Source organism: Podarcis raffonei, chromosome 3, assembly GCF_027172205.1.
Source record: "Podarcis raffonei isolate rPodRaf1 chromosome 3, rPodRaf1.pri, whole genome shotgun sequence".
NCBI classification, from domain to species: Eukaryota; Metazoa; Chordata; class Lepidosauria; order Squamata; family Lacertidae; genus Podarcis; species Podarcis raffonei.
The window spans coordinates 66,222,269-66,242,624 of NC_070604.1; the positions used below are offsets into that span (position 1 = coordinate 66,222,269).

Here is a 20,356-nt window from a genome sequence, read left to right on the forward strand (position 1 = left end):
GGCAAAGAGCGCGGCATGGCTGCAGATTCTGTTGCACCGAACGGAGGAACTCGCTAGGGATCGGGTTGCCGTGGACGTTGTCCAGGGTGCTGAAATCCGTAGCAATCCCTGCCCGTGCAACAGGGAGCCAAGGCAGCCGAGCGAAGCGAAGCATACCCGACTTTCCAATCAGCAATTATCTCCAACGAGCGGCCGATCGCCTTTTAAATCGCATTAAACTACTTAAACTCTAGCCTCCTGGCTTGTCACCTCTCCTGCCCAAAGTCTGCATGAAAAGCAAGCGGTGCCAGAAAAGCACATCAGGACTTTGCCTGCGGTTGCCTTAGTAACTAATATGTATTTCCCACAGCTTGCATAGTTGTCTCTTTTGTCGAACTACAGCTTCCCTCCTTTCAAAACCCAAAGATTAATCTAGCTGGGAAAGGCTGTATCTTGTAAGGGTTTTTAAGAATTCTGTCTTGACCTTTAAATGACATTTTCTTTTCTGAAGATTCTACACAGAAGCGCACACACCCCGTCTTTCTCAAGATGTTGAAACTAGCATAGTTTTCTTGTTCTTGACTTAATAATGAAGGGTTTTTAAAAAAAATCTAATTAAAGACATAAGGAAGTTCTCAAACTTGTAAAGGCTTTTCTTTGCTTTAACTGTCAGAATGCAGGTAACAGCATTTTGCCTTAGTAGATAAGGGATACCAGTTTCAGCACATGGAGGTGGTTAGGTATAAATGAATATATCAAGTCTCACACTGCACTCTGTTTATATACGCAAGATTCTTCGTATATTACATATGCATGCATGCAACAAGGCATCACTACTTTATTGTGTGTGTGTGTGTGTGTGTGTGTGTGTGTGTGTGTGTGTGCAGACACCCACACCCACACTCACACCTACGCAGTGTTGGTCTCAGTAGTATAACTGTGCCTTGTTACTCTCTCCCTGCTTTCTCTCCTTGAGATCTGAAATCGAAAGGCACCTGCTATTTGGATCCATTTGATCTGGTGTCTGCTAATATTCCAGGCAGGTGGGGAGAGATGTTCATGAAGAAAATGACCTTTACTGAGCTCTGCTTTGACATATTTTCAGCTGATCAATGTGTTCTGTTCTTTCTTCCTATGTCAACAGGCTACAATTCACTCCTATGATGACTTCTGTTGCCCCTCCAGGCGATTTGCTTTAAGGGCACATTGTAATGGGTTTTGGAGGCACTTGAGAAGTAAAACAGTGGAGCGAATCTGCCGCCTTTTTCATATCTTTAACAATGTGCAGGCAGGACGAGCCCGTGAAATTGGTCGCCAGAATCTGGATGGCTTCCTGCAACAAGATGATAGGCGTGCTGCTGGTGTTCTTCCCTGCAATTTTCCTGGAGATGGACTTTCTCCCCAAGAATGCTGGCAGGAAGGTTTTGATCTCAGGTGCTTCCTCCCAAAGATCAGTAGCCAGAATGGATGGTGATGTCATTATAGGAGCCCTCTTTTCTGTTCATCACCAACCTCCAGCTGAGAAGGTGCCCGAAAGAAAATGTGGCGAGATCCGAGAGCAATATGGCATCCAGAGAGTTGAGGCCATGTTTCACACTCTGGATAAAATTAATTCAGACCCAGTCTTGCTGCCCAACATCACTTTAGGCAGCGAAATCCGAGATTCCTGTTGGCACTCCTCTGTGGCCTTGGAGCAGAGTATTGAATTCATAAGGGACTCTTTGATCTCCATTCGAGATGAGAAAGATGCTCTCGGCCGCTGCCTGCCTGACCCTTCGTATCACCACCAGGTCAGGGAGAAAAAGCCCATTGCTGGTGTCATCGGCCCAGGATCCAGTTCTGTGGCCATCCAGGTTCAAAATCTGCTTCAGCTCTTTGATATTCCCCAGATTGCATATTCTGCAACCAGTATTGACCTGAGTGACAAAACTTTGTACAAATACTTCTTGAGGGTAGTTCCATCGGACATTCTGCAAGCCAGAGCCATGCTCGACATAGTCAAACGTTACAACTGGACCTATGTGTCTGCTGTCCATACAGAAGGTGGGTATAAAAAGAGAAGCTCATATTATTAATTGCTCCTGTAGGGCATTTCAGGTATAAATCACTTTGTAGTCTCAATCCAACTTTAAACCTAAAGGATTGGCAACATTATTCCAATTCTGAGAAACTGCTGCTATGAAGGAGTGACTTCATATCAGAAGAGAAGAGAGTCTTGATCCTACTTCAAGGTTCAAGTCGAAACCATTTACGGTAACTCTGCTAGATATGTACATTACTTATGATCTCTTCCTTCCTTTTGCTTTGAACTAGTCTTTCTCTTACAACCATAGACAGCTCCCCACAGAACTTTCCTATAGTATAATGAGCTTTGCTAAACAAGCATATATAATAGATACATTTTGGCTCTCATCTCATTAATTTTAGCTCTCAGACCATTAATTATCCATGATTTTACAAAAGATAAGAGAACTGTACTGTACCTATACATTGCTTAGGGTGTATTATTATTATTATTAGTAGTAGTAGTAGTAGTAGTAAAAGTAAAGCTTTTGGGGGAATATTCATCTTCCCATCAGTGGGACAAGCCTCTATTGGTCTTTTATTAGCAATCAACTTTTCACCTGAATCATAGACAGCTAACTCGCCAAAGACTAAATATTTAAGCATGACAGAGTGAAACTGTTAGCTAACAGCTCTTTTGATTCCATGCTCTTGAGATAGAAGTTGAACAACTAGAAGAGGAAACATGCCCACCCACACTCACACATCCCTGATATGTGTAGTGTTACTTTGTACTTAAACCAACCTTTTTACCTCTTCCTCACAGAGACTGAATAATTCCAATTTCAAGCAGTCTTTCATATCTAATTAAGTAGGTAGCAGATGTGGAAATCTACAGGCAAAGTTAATAATGGCATGAAGAAATCATTCTCAAAGAAAAAGTGCCAGCTCAGTAATGAAGTTTATAGATTTTCGATGAGGCAAGTTCTGCAGGCTTGCCTTGAAGAGAGGGAGAGAAAAAAAGATGTCTTTCATGTCCATTGTATTTTTGCTCTAGTGAGCACCAAGGTTGTTTTTAAAAATAAAATATGGGCATTTGACCCCTAGGAAATCTGTTATCTTTGGACACTACCAGGCAGCAAGGATGAGAGCCAAAAATATTGTTGTTACATATTTCATAAAATGAACTGATGTGGGCAAAGATCTCTTAGCGTGCAAGTATCCAAAAGAATTAATAGTCATAATGTGTTGATACTTTGTGAATTGCCAGATAATATTATCTTTTAGTGACTACAAGGAAGAAGTTTACTATACTTTAAAACTATAGTGAAGGAATTGGGGAGAAATGTTATTAGAAAATATAAGCAATAATTTATAGCTAGATCATGACAAATAGATAAAAAATAATTAAAGTTGTCCACTAGGGGAAATGTTCTACTTTGATATGATATCTGTTTAAATAATAACTGACTTTTTACATGCAAAATTTGGACTTCTTAAGCATTGCCTTTTGTATTTCCTGTTATACTGAGGTTTTCAATGTCTTTTTGTCATAACAAATAGGATTTTTCATGAACTTTTTGTGATCAAATAATAGCTGAAAGAAACAAATTACAAGTATAGACTTGACTCATGAAATAAGACAGTCTTCAGTTAGTCATAGGTGATTTGACATAGAGTGGTGTTAGCCATTAAAAATGTGGAATCAGCCTGTTTTTTTTGAAACGTGTTAAGAAAAGGGAATAAGTATTCATGGCGTTCATTCTGTGGCAACCTAGGAATAAAATAACTGTAACTCATCCCAGTTGTTGCATACTCCTGGCACTCAATTACAACACTGTTTGTGGATATAGCTGGATCTTGTGCTAGGTGAAGGAGAAGACTATTCTTTATTTATCACATATGCTATTTCCTCCTCAAAAGTAAATGGGTCAATGAATCATTCTGATAAATGTATTTTTAAATCAGTGCATGCTATAAAGCCTAGGCAAATGGTATGATACTTTCACTAGTAATTGCATATACTGCTTGCAAAATCTTTCAATAAGCTGCCCTTTTAAAGTGAAAATATTCCTTAGCAGGAAGTACCATAATTTAAAGGTAACCTCCCCTTCTTCTATGATATTTTTGGGATTTGGGGCTCAAGTCTGCTTTGCAACATGCTGACTTCTGACTGTGCACCATCATAAATCTTTTACAGATACAATTGCTGTGGACATTTTTGTTTACACCCAACGTATTTGCAATGTAGGATGTGTATCCTGATCCCATACATGTTTACTTGAAAGTTTGGTGGAACTTACATAGGTCCATCTAGGATCCCAATTAAGGAAGAAATAATACTAATTAAGAAGAAATAATACTGAATTTGCAATATTCTTGGGGTTTTCTACTCTCCAAAATTCCAACAAGATTATGACGCTTCTTTCTGGAAACTACATAAGGTGTTGAGATCATCATCATAATCACTATCCTGTTTTTAAAAGAAGGAAAGCAAATGCCCCAAGGATAGTGAGAATGGATGCACCTCTCTTCAGCTTGCCATCTTGGGGGTTCTCTTGTTTATATGTTATATAAGCATCAGTAAAAGCTCTATTAGAATTTAAATACCTCTCCATTTTGTATAATTCACAATAAAGATATACTGTACTTCATTGTTTTATGGTTTTGCCCTGGGAGTTGCCCAATGGACAGGAGATAATGAAAGACTATTGATTTGACCCTCACTGCTGATTTAAGAACAACTTTGTGTTAGACTAGATATGACATTCACAACTGGATCACAGTTAGATCACCCGAAAGAAGTTAAAAGAAGTTGCATTGGGTGAAAATTGGGTCAGTGCAACAGTACCAGCAGAGGCAAGTTATTCCAATTCCTCATGCTGTTTTCCCCAAACACCAAATGTGGTTTGACCTGTAGGGGAAAACATATAAGAACAATACTGGTATCTGAGGTTTCCCCAGGGGTCAAATAATAGTTGGGGGAGATTATTCAGATTGAAAAAGGGATCAGCCACCTACTTCCACAATGCCACAGCTCTGATGTGATATGATGGCACCACGGGTGGTTTTAAATTTAAACAGAGTGGGAGATTTTGATCACAGATCTCTCACACCTCGTCTAGTGGCACTCTGAACTGTATAACTGTTGATAAGAGAGTGTACCATTATTCTGTACTGTGATTCTTTTAGAGAAAAATATTCAGTTTAAACTTGATGTCGCCCATATCTGGTGCTGATGTGAGTTTCCTTTTGTTAAACTGCACTAGTGTTTTGTACATAGGAATGTGTTTTCACAAATGAGGTGTCTTAAGTAGTTCTTGTTTCAGTGCTTTGCAGTGTGGATGCAAAGCCTACATTGGCCAGAATGCTTCCTCGCAAGTCAAGTGCCTCTCAATCTCAATGATCAGACTTGACATGAACAGCGTGAGAGATGCTTCAGTGGTGATTTAAGTCTCATGTCTGAAAGCATTCCATGATTAGTCATCTCCAGAAAGACAGTTAAGCAACCAAATATCCTTGGACTTTTGGAGGAGATTAGTGCTTATATTGGGGGCAGAGAATGCTTCCTTTAAAACTACTTGTTTCCAAGAGATAGGACATGTTAAAGTCTGAACATTATTCCTGTTTCAGACCAGGGGAAAAACGCCAGATTTTATTTTTTTAATAGTTTAGTAGTATTACCCTTAATATAGCAATATAAGGTGTGTGAGTGTGTGTGTGGCTTGACTCATAGTCTGATACTAAACTCGCTTTGAGCTCACCTTCCCACTTCACATATGTTTCAGCTGGTGATCAGTTGCTGTTGCTCTGTTCCAAACAGGGATACATTAATGAATCTTCTAAATAGGTTAGTTATTTGGTTTCCTGATTTCATCAGATCCTTTCCCCTACAGTATTCCACACAGGCCTTCTCCCCTCCTGGGGCAAATTTTGAGGTTTTTCTGCAATGAAAAAATAACCACACAGAAATATGTGTTGGAAATGTTAGATTGGGATGCAGCATTCATATGGATATCGCAGGAAAAATCCAATAAGTTTTTCTTTAGATTTCAAATGGAATCTGTGTTTTTGAGTAGTCTGAGGGTACACTCAGACTCAGGAGATCTGGATCTGGTTAGTGCCGGGATGCAAAACCACATCAGGACCCTAGGGGTTCTAAGGGAGCGGCCTTGAATTCCAAAAAAAGAGGGAAAAGGATGTGAAATAAACAAATAATGTTTCACCATGGATGCATTATAGGATAATGCTATATTGCAACTAATTTTTGATTATGTGTTGTATCCAACTAGGTTCTACTCAGAGTAGACCAGCTGAAATCAACAGACTTAAGTTAGTCATGTAAATTAATTTTAGTGAGTCCACTCTGAGTAGGCATAGCTCTGGCTATAGTCCTATGGCCACAGGTAGAAACACTCTGTAGGAAATTGATCTTGCTTCCCAAAAGAGATGTTTTAAAGACACCACTGTATCTTTTACCTTGGTAAATATGCAGCTTTTTCTGGGTCTTGGGAGTGGGTAGGGATTATACATTAATGTTTCAGTCAGTTTATTTTAGCTTGTGCAAGTATGCAGTAGCCATTTAGGTGATAACAGTGATCCAGTTTGGGTAAGGTACCACAAACACAGTGGGACGCAGGTGGCGCTGTGGTTTAAACCACTGAGCCTAGGGCTTGCCGATCAGAAGGTCAGTGGTTTGAATCCCCACGATGGAGTAAGCTCCCATTGCTCGGTCCCTGCTCCTGCCAACCTAGCAGTTCGAAAGCACGAAGTGCAAGTAGGTAAACAGGTACCGCTCTGGCGGCAAGGTAAACAGCATTTCCGTGCACTGCTTTGGTTTGCCAGTAGCAGCTTAGTCATGCTGGCCACATGACCCGGAAGCTGTCTGCGGACAAACGCCAGCTCCCTCGGCCAGTAAAGCGAGATGAGCGTGCAACCCCAGAGTCGTCCGCGACTGGACCTAATGGTCAGGGGTCCCTTTACCTTTTACCACAAACACATTTGTAAAAATCTTTTTAGCATTTTAGATCAAGGCAAGTTTGATGTCATTTGATAGTTATGGACATTGTTGCTTCACATTCATAGGGTCTAGAGAAGAATCAGAGAACACATGCCTGACTATATTTTACCCATCAACATTATATGTGTGCGTGTGTGCATGAGAGAAAGAAAGAAAAGATAGATAGATAGATAGAGAGAGAGAGAGAGAGAGAGAAAGAGAGAGAGAATGAATGTCAGCCTGTGCTGAAGAAGACAAATAAAGCCATACAGTCAAGAGAAATCACAAACAGCTAATCTTGCCAGGTTATCATGCAACTTTGTCCTGCAGCTGCACATCAGGGAGTGCATTATTTTGAAAGGAAGCAACAGTCAAGTTACAAAGTGAGAGGATCTCTGCATCTTTCTGTGCAAATGCCTGTCACCGGGCATCCTTGCTTCAAGGCATTTAATGAAATCTGTTGCTGCATTTAAAAGAAAACACCCTGCTGCTGCATGTGCCTCCTCTGAACCCTCTGGCTGGATTCAGGAACTGCCTGCATTTGGTGCTCAAGAAAATATGCTTAATGAATGAAGAGGCATTTAAACCTTTTCTTGCCTCTTGTAGCAAGGAAGGCATTCACATTGGTGGGTTCCTCTTTTGCTGTTGGCTGAAACTTGGCAAATGGCATGGATAGTCTGTCTCAGAGGGGCGTGTGAGGGGGAGTTCTGCAGCAGTAGTCTGAGCAAGCAGAAAAGAGAATGGCTGACACCAAGAGGGGATGTGTGTTGTGAACTACAGAATAAATGCAAAAGGAGCAAGATGGATGGATGAAGCAAGAAGGAGAATGTGCCAAGGAGCTTAGTTCTAGACTATGGATCAAATTGCTATGGCAGAACGAGCCCACACATTCTGAGCCAACTGATTTCTGGGGAGCCCTACTATATAGAATATGAAAAAATTCAGAAGGCACTTGCAAATGTCCTGTTTTGTATGTTGCACAGGAACATAGAAACTGCCTTCTTATTCTTATTCTTATTATTAGAATTTATATACCGCCCTATACCCTGGGGTCTCAGACCATAGGCCCATTTAGCTCAGGAATGGCAGTGGTTCTCCTGGATTCCAGGCAGGAAATCTTCCCCAGCCCTACCAGGAGAGGCCTGGGATTGAACTTGGGACCTTCTGCATGCAAAGCAGATGCTCTGCCCCTAAGCTATGGGCCTTCCCCTAATGGGGCTACCCTAAGAATGAATGAACAGAATGGCCAGTTCCCATTTGTGTTGGCTGTGAACTGGCTTGTATAGCACTGTAAATTAGACCTATTATCAATATCACTGAACTATAGAATTAATAAGGAAATAGTTAAATACAAACCCCTCAGTTTCACCCATCATTATTGCCTCCGCTCTAATGAAGAGCAATTGAGTGGCTGTGATATCTGCAGCCATTGTTATACACTAGTCATAGGATCAGTTCCCTGAACAACTGCCTGCTTTGGGGTGTTCATACAAATATATGTTGAGGTAAAGCCACCACATCTGATTGTCATTTTACCAGATGCTACCAGCTATTTGAACATGACGCAGACATATGCTTCTGTAGCATCTCACTGCCAGCAGGGCTCTCCTTAAATTCTCTGGTCAATAGGCACTAAAGGCTAAAAATGAGACCTGCAGAGATCTTCAAAAACTTAATAGCTGTTCCTTCTGCTAGGGGTGTACACTGAGCACAAGGTTTGGTTTCAGCCCTGATTTAGCACATCAGTGAGCAGCCCAATTTAGTCCAAAATGCTTCAGAAGTTGTCTGATTCATTTAAGTTTAGATTTGAATTCCAATTTGGACAAGCATGACTCCAGCCTTTTCTGCTGGGGGTTATGTGCAGCGCACATTTGAATTTTATTCAACCCCTCCACCCTGCACTGTCTATAACTTAAAAAGAAATATTTCTGTAGAACTGGATGAATTTTCAGACTTGTTAGCACCTTTGGGGTGTTCTTGAGAATCCTGCCAAATTCTAAAAGGAAAGCTGTACTGGTTTACCTGCATGGGTGTCCTTTACTGTTTTCGGGTGGTTAAATAGGATCTACTTACTCTCTTCTATTGTTTTGTGGGCAATTTTATATGAAAATAGCTTGCGTGAGAGAAGTGCTCCTAGATAAGAAACTTCCACATTATGGACAAATCAGTCTAGGAAGATTTTGTGCTTCTGCCTTTAAAGTTGATTTTGTAGGACAGAGGAAGAGCTAAATGGGAACCATTTCCCTCCCTTCGGTTTTGTGGGCATCAATTTTCTAGAGGCTCCCCTAGGAAAGTAATCTGCAAAAATTCAGAATGTTAGGTGTAAGGTACTGAGTTTTGATGAAGGGAGGGGACTCACAGCCTCAGGCTTCTATTCTGCTCAGCTACCAGCCAGACTTAAAGAAACTAAGTGCAAAGCTGATTTGACAGGGATGGCTACATGGGTGTGTGGCACAGGGGCAGAAGAACTTGAATGTCCAGCATTTCCATGCAAGCATTAGTAGCAGAACCAGCAAAGATGCAGAACAGACAGCTGCAAGCTGATGTCACTTCTCCAAGCTCTGGGATTGGAAAGTCCTGCTGAAATAATTTTCTGTTAGTCAGAAAAGAGGCCTCCCTCTTTGGGTGTGTGTTTTCAATGGTTAGCATAGAGAAAAATGTCGCTTTTAACAGATCCACTGTGTAGTTTTTTTAAATAAAAAATATCAGAATCTCTGAGCCACTTCAGAGATCCCTGTTTCAGTTTAGGGCACCTTGGAGAAATCCCACTTGAACTCCGGGCTCATCCCCACTCACCTTTTGCTCCACTCTTTCTAGCAGAGGTCTATGCTTTAACACTCCATGTTGTTGCCCTGAGATTTCCTCGCAAAAACTCACTCTTTAAAGCTCAGTCGGAGCAAAAGTCAGTTCAGGTTTTCCATAGATAGATGTTTGCCTCCATTGAGCTTTAAAAGTTGGTTTTTGCAGGGAAAACTCTGGACCACAGACACAGAGCTTTAAATCGTGGATTGTCCTGGAAAGAGTAGAGGAAAGGTAAGTGTGGATAATCTCTCAGAGAAGCCCTGAATCTGTCCAAAGTGGCTCACTTTGATTCTTGATTGTCCAGATCTGATGCAGACCCCTTACTTCTTGCTGGCCATTATTGATTTAGTCTAGCTGCAAGATGCAGAGTGTGTGTGAAAACTAGTCTTAGGATGGTTCTCATTAATATGGGAAAGGAAATTGAGTTTCATTTTATTCTAGATAGCAGATGCCATTAATCTTAAAATATCAATGCACACTTTCCTTTAGCCCGTGAGGCATTTACTTGTGCATGCAGATTGGTGCCGGAGCACAAAGGAGTCCTCTGATCAAGCACTTCTATTGCTGTGCATATGACAATTTGCATGTGGCAGATTGTGGAAGTGTTACAGGCTGTGCTGAATCTATACATATGCAGATTAATGCAAAAAAAAGAAAGATTAAATTATTACCTTTGCTTGTTGATGGATTTTGTAGCACTTCATTATTTGCCCTAATCTCTGTTTTCCTCCCTAGTTTTTTATGTGATGCATTTTGGTTTTCAACAAATGTAAGTCTCTGAAGCAGTTCCGGCGTAATGCCTGGCATCATTTTTAATTTAAACATTGAGACCGAAAAACCTTTCTGTGTTGCTGTGCGATAGTTGTTCATGGCTGGCTATCAGTCTACAAGGTGATTCTGAAGAAAATAATATCTATGCACAAATTAATGCAATAAGGAGAAAAATATGGAATATGGCTAAATGTATGCATGATCTCATTTCCAAGGGAAATATATCCTTTTGGCACTGCCAAGTGAGCTTGACATTTTTGAGTGCTGAGAAATGTGTTTTTTAATTATATTGCCCTGCTTTGTGCAGTGGGACAGAAATGCTCTTTAAATCAGGCTTGCACATTGGTGGCTGACCAAGCCAAACGTAGCTTACCGGTCGTGTGCTGTGGCCTGCCAGATGCTTGACAAATCCCAGTTCCAGGCAGGCAGTAAAAGCAGAAGGTGGAAGATCCTCTAGTGGGCTAACATACATAACTGGTGGCTGCATTGGTAGGTCAGACGTTGGGCAGACCTCCTCTTAATCATTACGTGACATAAAAAAAGACCATGCCTGCCTTAAGGAACAAAAAGCAGAATTATATTCTACTGGAATTGCAGTTTAGTTCTAAAACACTTTCTCCATAGGAGCAGTAGAACAATCTCATTCCCTGCTTAAGGCCCTAGACAAGGATAGGAATGGTCCTCTTAAGTCCCATGCATTTTGGTGTCATCATTGGAGAAGAGCTGGGTACAGTACCTGCTTTGCATGCAGAAGGTCCCAGGCCCACCCCCACCCCGCATCTCTAGGTAGGAATGCTCAGTTGGGGGGCTGATAATGCCAAGGTTGCAGGTTCAATTCCTCTATGAGACAGCTGCATATTCCTGCATTATGGGGGATTGGATTAGATGATCCTCAGGGACCCTTCCAACTCTACAGTTCTATGATTCTATGACTGGGAATGTCTCCAGTCTGCAACTCTGGAGAGCTATTGGCCAAACATTGTAGACCATCCTGGGATGAATGGACCATTTCTTCTTGTGCTATGTCTGCAGGACCTTTATGCATGACCAACATGGGAGGGTAAAAAGTGGGCAGACTGTGGTTGTGATAAGGGAAATATCAGGAGGAACCTTATGCTCACTCAAGACTCATTCATTCCCCATGATGTCTATGAAAGAGTTGATGAAATTTAATACACTGTGATTATAATGAACAGTCCCAGCTGACTATTCTCCACCTGTTCCCTCCCTGTCCTCCCTGCTGCAATGGAGGCCAGAATTCACAACACACCTTCAGGGGCATTTAAGACTGAGCCAGGAAACTATAATTTCACATGGGCTTGTGGCACTATGTCTTCTTGTCCCTAGCATGCAGATTGCACAAGTGGGAACATGGTGTGTGGTGCACCTGTCAAAGGCTACAGACAGCAGCATCTGACAGCAAAGTAGCTCATGTGATAAGAAGAAGAGAAGAGAAGAGTTTGGATTTGATATCCCGCCTTTCACTCCCTTTAAGGAGTCTCAAAGCGGCTAACATTCTCCTTTCCCTTCCTCCCCCACAACAAACACTCTGTGAGGTGAGTGGGGCTGAGAGACTTCAAAGAAGTATGACTGGCCCAAGGTCACCCAGCAGCTGCATGTGGAGGAGCAGAGACGCGAACCCGGTTCCCCAGATTACGAGACTACCGCTCTTAACCACTACACCACACTGGCTATCAGAACTGCAGCTTGGCCATGGAGTAGTCTCAGGCTCTGGCCTGCCAGCTCCTCCCTGAGGCCTGCCATCTTGGCTGCGAGTCCTGGGAGTCCTGGGAGACCTGCTCCCTGCCTTTTCCACCTGACCTGGGAGGGTGGGGCACTGAAGGACTCCAGCTACAAAAGCTGAGACTGCTGAACAGACTCTTGGGCTGCATTGGGGCATTGTTTAGGGGTTTTTGTTGGGGGGGGGGAGGATTTGTTGCTGTTATTGATGCTAATTTGCTGTATCTTTATTTCAGTACTTACTATGAGTTGTGGGGAGTTGTTTAATTTGGTTGTGTACTTTTTGATGTTTTATATATTGTTTATGACTACTTTTGTTATGTTCATAATTATGGAATTCTTTTCATATTGTAAAGCCGCCTTGAGCATGGCTTGAACTATAGGAAGGTGGTGTGAAAATAAAATTATGTATGTATGCTCCTGGAAAGTGATGGCTATAAAAGGCTTCCTGACTGGACTGGGCAATGAAGTCCATTTACCTGAGCAAGAAGGTCTTACTGGTTCTAATGCATTCCTGTTCTGACTGCCAGTTCAGTACACTACAAAGACTTGCATCATGAGCCTGCCTTTGGGCTTTCTTAGAAGGTTGCTCTAGAGAAGGGGAGGTTGGGGGTTCTGCCTCTTTCTGGTCTGTGTCACTTTTGTCATAAGTCCATTCTCCCTTGCTTCTGCACTGATCTGCAATTATTGTTTTCTTTTTTAAAAAGTAAAATCAGCAAAAAAATCTGCATTTCAGTATGTAGCCTTGAATGTATTTTCTCACAAAATAGACAGTGCTAAATGCACAGTATCTCAAACTGCTCTGATGTGCCTTTTGAATTAGAAGCTGCACACAAGAGAAATGTGAAATCCGAAGAACAGAGATGTTCTGTTGAGCAGACTAGCCTGGAAGGTTAGTGTGGATCAGGTCAAATTGTATCTGAATTCACAAAGAAGTAATTCCTCAATTTCTCCTAATAGCAGCAGTTGCTTTCTCTTCCCCACTGTGCCATGGTGGTCATCATGGGCTGGTGTGGTCATTCCCTCTTCCTAATTGCCTAGCTCTGGTTTGGTTTGTGTCTGTAACAGAGAAGGGAGGGTGTGCTGTGTAGGGTAGCAGCACTAGATATCCATTGATATGGGGTGACATTGTTGGCAAGTGAGCTCATGATTGATGCATGCTGATGATGTTTCCAGGGATGCTGTGCTAGTGGCTGTCAGTGTTGCTCTCATTTCATTGCTGTGCTTCTGACTTTCCTGCTGGTTGAGCACAGGATTGCATTATACTACAATTAGGACCTGGCATAGCACAAACTACTTTAACTAGACCATGGGATTGCCCTGGCCCATGGTATTTAGTAGCTGATGTGTGCCAGACACTGTCTGGAGCACAGAAGTGATAGGCCTTCTCCAGATGACGAAAGATTCACATGAGGCAGAGAAACAGGGAAGCAGGAAGATGTCAGATTTCAGGTCAGAAGTCAGTTATGAGGGAAGCGGCTAAATTGTACAGAAATGGGAGCTGGAAGGAACAAAGGGAGCTGACATAAGGAGAGCATGTGCAAAAGTAGGACTAAGGGAAAAAATCACTGAAATGGAAATTTACATCCAAGGAGCTTGCATTTGGTTTCACTGCCTTCCACTTATAAAGTATTAATCAGTCCGAATTCCTCCAAAATGGGTCAACTGTGCTTCTGGTGCTCTGGTCTACACTTAAGAAGGCAGATCTTAATATTTTTTGGTTTAAATTGTGAAATCACTGGATGATGGATTTCTGTTGCCAGAAGGAGAACATTTATAAATAATGTAGCCTTCATGGCTTTCAAAGTCACCATTCCAGGATTTTTGAGACTCTGGAAAGTGTGATCCTAAGCAGGTCTACTCAGAAGTAAGCCCCGCTACATTCCATGTGGCTTACTCCCAGCTAACTGCAAGCTAAGTGAATGAATATTGTTGCTAACCAACTGCTGCCTGGCAGGCCATGTGGAAAGAGCTAGAGCTCTGTGTGAGTTTTTAAGGCAGCTGGCATTCACAACTCGGAAGCCACTGTCATAGATGGCATTAATTAAAACCACTACTGTGAGGCTCCGCAGAAAGGCTCCCTGAATGACTGCCCATGGAGACTGAAAGGGGGAACTGCCTTACCCCTGCAGGTGACAGAACTGGTATGCACACCAGGAAGAAATCAGTGATCCCCCCCCCCTTAAATGTTAAGAAAACTTTTCCTAAACAGATGAAAAAAACAAACATTTTATGGCAAGGCGGCTTACGTTCCCTCTCTCTCTCAGATCAATTCAGAACAATTAAAATAACATAAACATAAATTGAGGTTGAAATCCTAACTCCATTTCCCTAGGATTTACCCCTGTAAATTCAATAGGATTCTGAGCAGACTTGTTTAGGATTGCAATGTAATGTGTTAAAAGTTGTTTAATTGTATACCATCTATAAATAAGTGTTTATGATAAAAGACAGCGTATTTTTTCTACCACATTTTTCTTTCATAGAAATGCTCATGGTGGCTGTCTGCTGTGTTTGGATCTTTCCTTCCCATTAAAGTGGCCATGTACTCTACAGAGGACAGCCTGTTTTTAAAGGTGATCTTTATTGAAAGGATTGTACATGCTTAGTTTAAAGATCAAGAATGATAATAAAGCAGAGCAGGACTCTTCTCCTGGATAGCAGACTGAGCACCCCACACACAGACCCCAGACCCATCACATGACACGCTGAGTTACCCTTCCTGAATAGAATAGCTCACATCAGGGACTCTTCTCTCTTTTCATAAAGGTATTCACATATCAAAAAAAGATACCCTGTATTTCTCGTGGTTGCATAAAGGTTTGCAATCTATTAGTAGACAGATGCACAGACCATTTTTTTGCAATTAAAAAAGTTCCCTAATGAAAACCACACCTTACACATTCCCTGAAGTGTTTTTTCCTAAATTTTATTGCATATTTGAACATTTTCACGCTTCTCGCACGGTGCTAATTAACACATTGATTGAGTCCCACGTATAGTGTTTTCTAACAAGAATATGCATATGACTTCTCTTTTAGCAGAAACATGTCTTTTGGTGTTCAGCTATCACAATGGAGCACAAGGTAATGACAGAGACACTTTGGAAGGGTCATGGCTCCTTGGTAGAGCCCATGCTTGGCAGTTTTGTCAGTACTGAGAGCTTAAAGCAGCTCTCTATGATCTTTCTCAAAGCACCTTTGGAGAACAGTGAAAGCTACACTGTTGAAATGGCGAGTACCACTTGTCTTAAAAATAACAGGTTATTTCCTATCATTCAGAAAGCACCCAGAGCTTCAATCCACATTCAGGTCTGATAGTTTCCTCCATTCTTGTGTTCAGCACATTCACCACGGGCCATTTTCCAGCCTTTCTATACTTGAGTGAGGTTTCCTTCTCATTAAGAAGCAACAGTTCATACATTTACCAGAAGAAGGAGAAGAAGGAGGAGGAGGAGGAGGAGGAGAAGAAGAAGAAGAAGAAGAAGAAGAAGAAGAAGAAGAAGAAGAAGAAGAAGAGAGACAATAAACATGCATGTCTGTAATTGTTCTGGCAGGCAATACTTGGTACCTTGTCTCATCAAACCTAATGTGAACCACTGAGAACTGAGTGCTCTTCTTCCTGCATAGTTTGACCTTCAGCTCCATTGCTAAAGTGTCATACTAGAGTGCGGCAATTTACAGCATTTGGTTTTGCTATGGCCACTAGGTAACACAATTAATATGAATCGGATTGTGACAATGCGAACCCAAGGAAATGTAAAAATGTCAAATGGAGTGCATTGGATTTGGAAAAAACCCTGGGTTTTGAAATGAAGTGGGTTGCTTTGGAGGAGCTAAAAAGCTGCTCTGAAGCACTTGACAAGTTTTCTGTTACACACCTCACCTGCATTTCAGAACCTAAGAACCATCAGCATAATATTATCCATTCACTTTTAGTGTTTCATTAATGTTACTCTGTGGTTTGAGGGAGATTCATTCTTACAGAACTGAGAAACTGACATATTTGTTCTGGAATGTTTGTTCTTCCTATTTGGGAAATGAAAGAGCAGAGGGAAGATTTTTTGCTTGTTCAGCTGACCTGGTGTTACTTTTAACTGTGCCCTAGTTTCTTTTTCTTTTTAATGAAACATAGAGAACATCTTGATTTCCTAGGAGGGTTGGCTCTATTACGCCTATGATTGTTTCACTTAGCTTGAAGTATTGATATATAGCAATGCACAGCACAACTACTGTTTCTATAGCCAGCGTTGGACTAAAAATCACAAAGGCCATGCACGTATGGAGCCACATTATGGCTTCACTGGCTTAAATGCTACAGTCCCTCCACACCTGCACTAAAATGGGCATAAAAGGACCCAAGCTTGTACTAATAGACACTATTTCTTTGCCTTCTGAATTCCAAACCGATATAGAGCATCTATACTATTTTCTGTCCACAGCTGAATATTTGTCATCAATCTGAAGCATCCTGCACCTTTAAATTAATTAATACTTAAAAGCAAAATGCATATTTTAAAAAGCATTTAAATCTCAATAAACCCAGCTTCCAGTGTGGACAAAACAGCTGTTTCCCACCAGACAACCATTCTTCAAATATCGCATCATAAATATGCCATTGTTCAACAAAATTTTAAAAAAAAACAAAGTAAGACAAAGTATAGAGAAGACGAAAAATATTTGATTGTATGACTAAGACAATTTTTTAAAAAGAAATCATTTCTTTTCAAAAAGAAATTCACTGATATGCACACACATTCAAGCTGTCCTCATAAACAATTTCTCTCAAGATTTTTTTTTTTAAAGTTTTAATTTCTCATCAGAACTAATCCAAGTGGACAATTATCAGTTACATTTGGATATTCCCTTTCTTCTGGGTGGATTAAGCTGCTCTTAACCCTGGAAGGCAGGTTAGGCTGAGAGACAGTCATTTGACTAAGGTCACCCAGAGTTTTATAAGTAGATCATGATTTAAACCTTGGTTTCTTGCAATGAAACACAACCCCTCAGCCACTGTGCTCCTCTGCTTTTAACTGCACCTGTCTCTATATATATCACTCACACACTTATTACTAACTAAATCTATTGCAGAAAAACTTAAAGAAATCCCTGGGGTAGGCTAGTCAGAGGCAGTAACACTCAGTGCTTTTTTCAGGGGGCACTCAAGGGTATGCAGTACCGGCACCTTGTTGTTGTTAAAAACTTAACTTACTGTAACAACTTCATGGTGAGTACCGGCACCTATTTTTCTAGAAAAGAAGCACTGGTAATGCTTCTGAATACCATTTTCTGGAATCCATGGGTGGGGTAAAAAGTGTGCCTGTGCTCAGATCCTGCTTGCAGGTTTTCTACAGGCATTTGGTTAGCCACTGTGAGAACAGGATGGTGGACTAGACAGGCAATTTGGCCTGCCCAACTCTTCTTACGTTCTTAGTCTTACAGCAAAATCAGGAAAGAGTATTGGGACTCCTTAATGATTTTCTTACTGTATGGTTCTGAGTTCCAGAGCACACCACATCAGATGCATGAAGTGTTGACCTTGGCAGAGGTATATATAAATACAGAGGAACAAATTGTGAACTGTGAGGCCACGCTCTGTGACATACCTTCACAATGCCTTTACGAAACAAGAAAAACAGACATTTCTGCCCCATCCGTTGTAGATGTTTGATAGGAAGCAGGCATCAAACTGGCAGAGAGTAGTAGAAGATGGCATAAATCAGGGACTGAGCAGAGCTTGAAAGGAAACCGAAATGTCACGGCAAACTTATTATTTGCAAAACTAAAGCACTACATTTCCTACTAATTCATTTTGACAGATGATCTGCCAACACCTATAACAAAATGTGATTAAGTGGATGTGCTTTGGGAAATGAATATTAAGAGATTTCCTCCACCATCTCCACATTACGATGACAATGAAGCAGGTAATTCATTAAGAAGGAAGCTTGTCGTTTTCTACTGACAGATTGCTTTTATCCTACAAGCAAAAAAGAAGAAATGGACAAAAAGCACAGGTCATCTACTTACTTTTTCAGGCTAACATGGAAAATAGAACACCCCTGTGCTGATTTCTCTGTTCTCCAGGGGCCATTCTCCTGTGGTTGCAATGTTTTTGCTACTCCTTCTGAATCTATCACTTCCCCAACTTAATTCTTGGGAAATTGGCAGGTGTGCTTCTTTGTTCTTTAGAATTCAGCTCTGTTCTGAACTGGCTATGGCTGCTTATTTTTTCCCTGTTTCTCAGGGAGCTTCTCAGGGAGGGAGGCATATCACCTGTAGTAGAGAAATTTGCTGAGATGACATCAACCCCTTTAAAGATCTGATACGGTTTCTCAGAACACATAGCCACTAATATTAGGCATGGGCTGCACATTCTATCCTGTGAAGGAATTGAACTACAGTTGTGTGCCGCTGGTCAATACGTCTTGATGCATCTGGCAAGGGGATGTAAATGCTTCTGCTTTGTCCATGTGGGGATTATGGGGTTAACTAGCTATGCCCTGAGGCAGCAAAACTCCGTTGCATATGTGCAGAATGGCACACCTGTCTCTCATGACAGGAAACTTTAAAGTTCTAAACTTACTTGAGCAGGTATCCCAAGGGGAAGAACACAGGATTGATGAGGAAAGACAACAAGGAGGTGGGCAGATGTAGGAGATCCCAAGTGATATTAATAAGTTTTGGGAAGCCTGGGAGCAAGACTCCAAGGATCAAAAGGCCTGCTTACAAGCAAGAAAAACCCTGCTAAGAGCCTGGTGAGTTAGGGAATATTCTGGACTAGGGCTAGGGGATTGAATTTTTCCAATTTTGATTTGTTTTTGCTTCAATGGAATATGTTGGGCTTCAGGAATGTGAGGGCCTCAAATTTCTTTCTCTGTAACATTCACTTGTCATATATTATTTTTCCTTTGTAAACTCATTTCTTTTTTCATAAGCCCTGTGTGGCCTCATCTTAAGCTCTATATAACTTTAGCCTTATGCTACCCAAGAAGGTTTCAGAGGGAAACCCTAGGGAAGTTAAATAAGAGGCAGCCTGGTAAATAATTGATCTGTTATCTGGTCTCTGCAAGTGCATTTAATAGGAAGGATACAAAAGAGGGGCACCCATTGTTGTGGCCAATCCTCCCTTCCCCAGGTGGCACAGGACCCAGGGAGCTGGGATATGGATATGGCCATTACACATTCACTGTGGGGATCAGCATACCTGTGCAAAGTCTCCCACACCATGCTGTAAGTTTTCCCTTACCTGCTCTGTGCTGCTGCTGACATAACCAAGAAAATCACTCAGTGATGACCATGAACTGCAGAGTGAGTGAAGGAAAATTCCCATTTGCCATGAGGATGCTGATCCCTGTGGCAGATGTTATATATAGCTCAAGTCTGACGTGTATGCATGTCTAATTATGGCTAAGCCCTTGTCAAATGTGCACTGGTCTATGTGGTCAAAAGTCCCAGAATGCCAGAAGCTACTGCTGAAGTATTTGGGGCCAGATTCAACTAAATTGTACCGCTAGAGGAGGCCTTCCTCTCGCTCTTCCCCCACACATTCCCTTCACCCTCTCCAAATCTAGAGGGTCAGGAGAAGCCCCCAAACAGTGTGTAAAGAGAGGAAAATGGAGATTGTTATATCTGGCAAGCAGAAATGCTTGCACTGATGGAATTATCACCTTTGTGTTATGCTGAATTCCACCCTTCATTGTGAATCTGAGTTTTGGGGACTGTCTCCCATCTAGAACTTATTGTTACAGTAACTTAGGACACTGAAACCGTGTCCCCCAATTAAAGACAATTAAGTCTCACAAGCTGGGATGATGGTTAAATTACTGAGATTATTGGAGGTGATGAGAGTTCCAGGAAGAAGAATGAATGGGTTTCAGATGGTTATTTTATTTTTTTTAGTTTTAAAATATACTATGCTTTCTATAACAAAATGGTGCTTATGCCCAAGTGAGTGTGTTTAGAATCAGGGCAGCAGAAGCAGACTCCATTTTGTTCCAGTAACCATAATGGTGCAATGAATGAGTTCAAAATATGAAACTGTAAATCCCTGTGGGATTTT

General features: G+C 41.4%; 1 protein-coding gene across 3 annotated transcripts in view; it reads left to right on the forward strand.

The window, feature by feature from the left end:
- Positions 1–20,356, forward strand: part of GRM1 (glutamate metabotropic receptor 1) — a 168,953-nt gene that overhangs the window by 681 nt on the left and 147,916 nt on the right. For all 3 annotated transcript variants that reach the window (XM_053382111.1, XM_053382113.1, XM_053382112.1), the window contains exon 2: positions 1,124–2,022. In XM_053382111.1, the coding sequence (XP_053238086.1) occupies positions 1,260–2,022 (763 nt within the window). In that variant the 5' untranslated portion in view covers positions 1,124–1,259. The remainder of the gene's footprint in view (positions 1–1,123; positions 2,023–20,356) is intronic.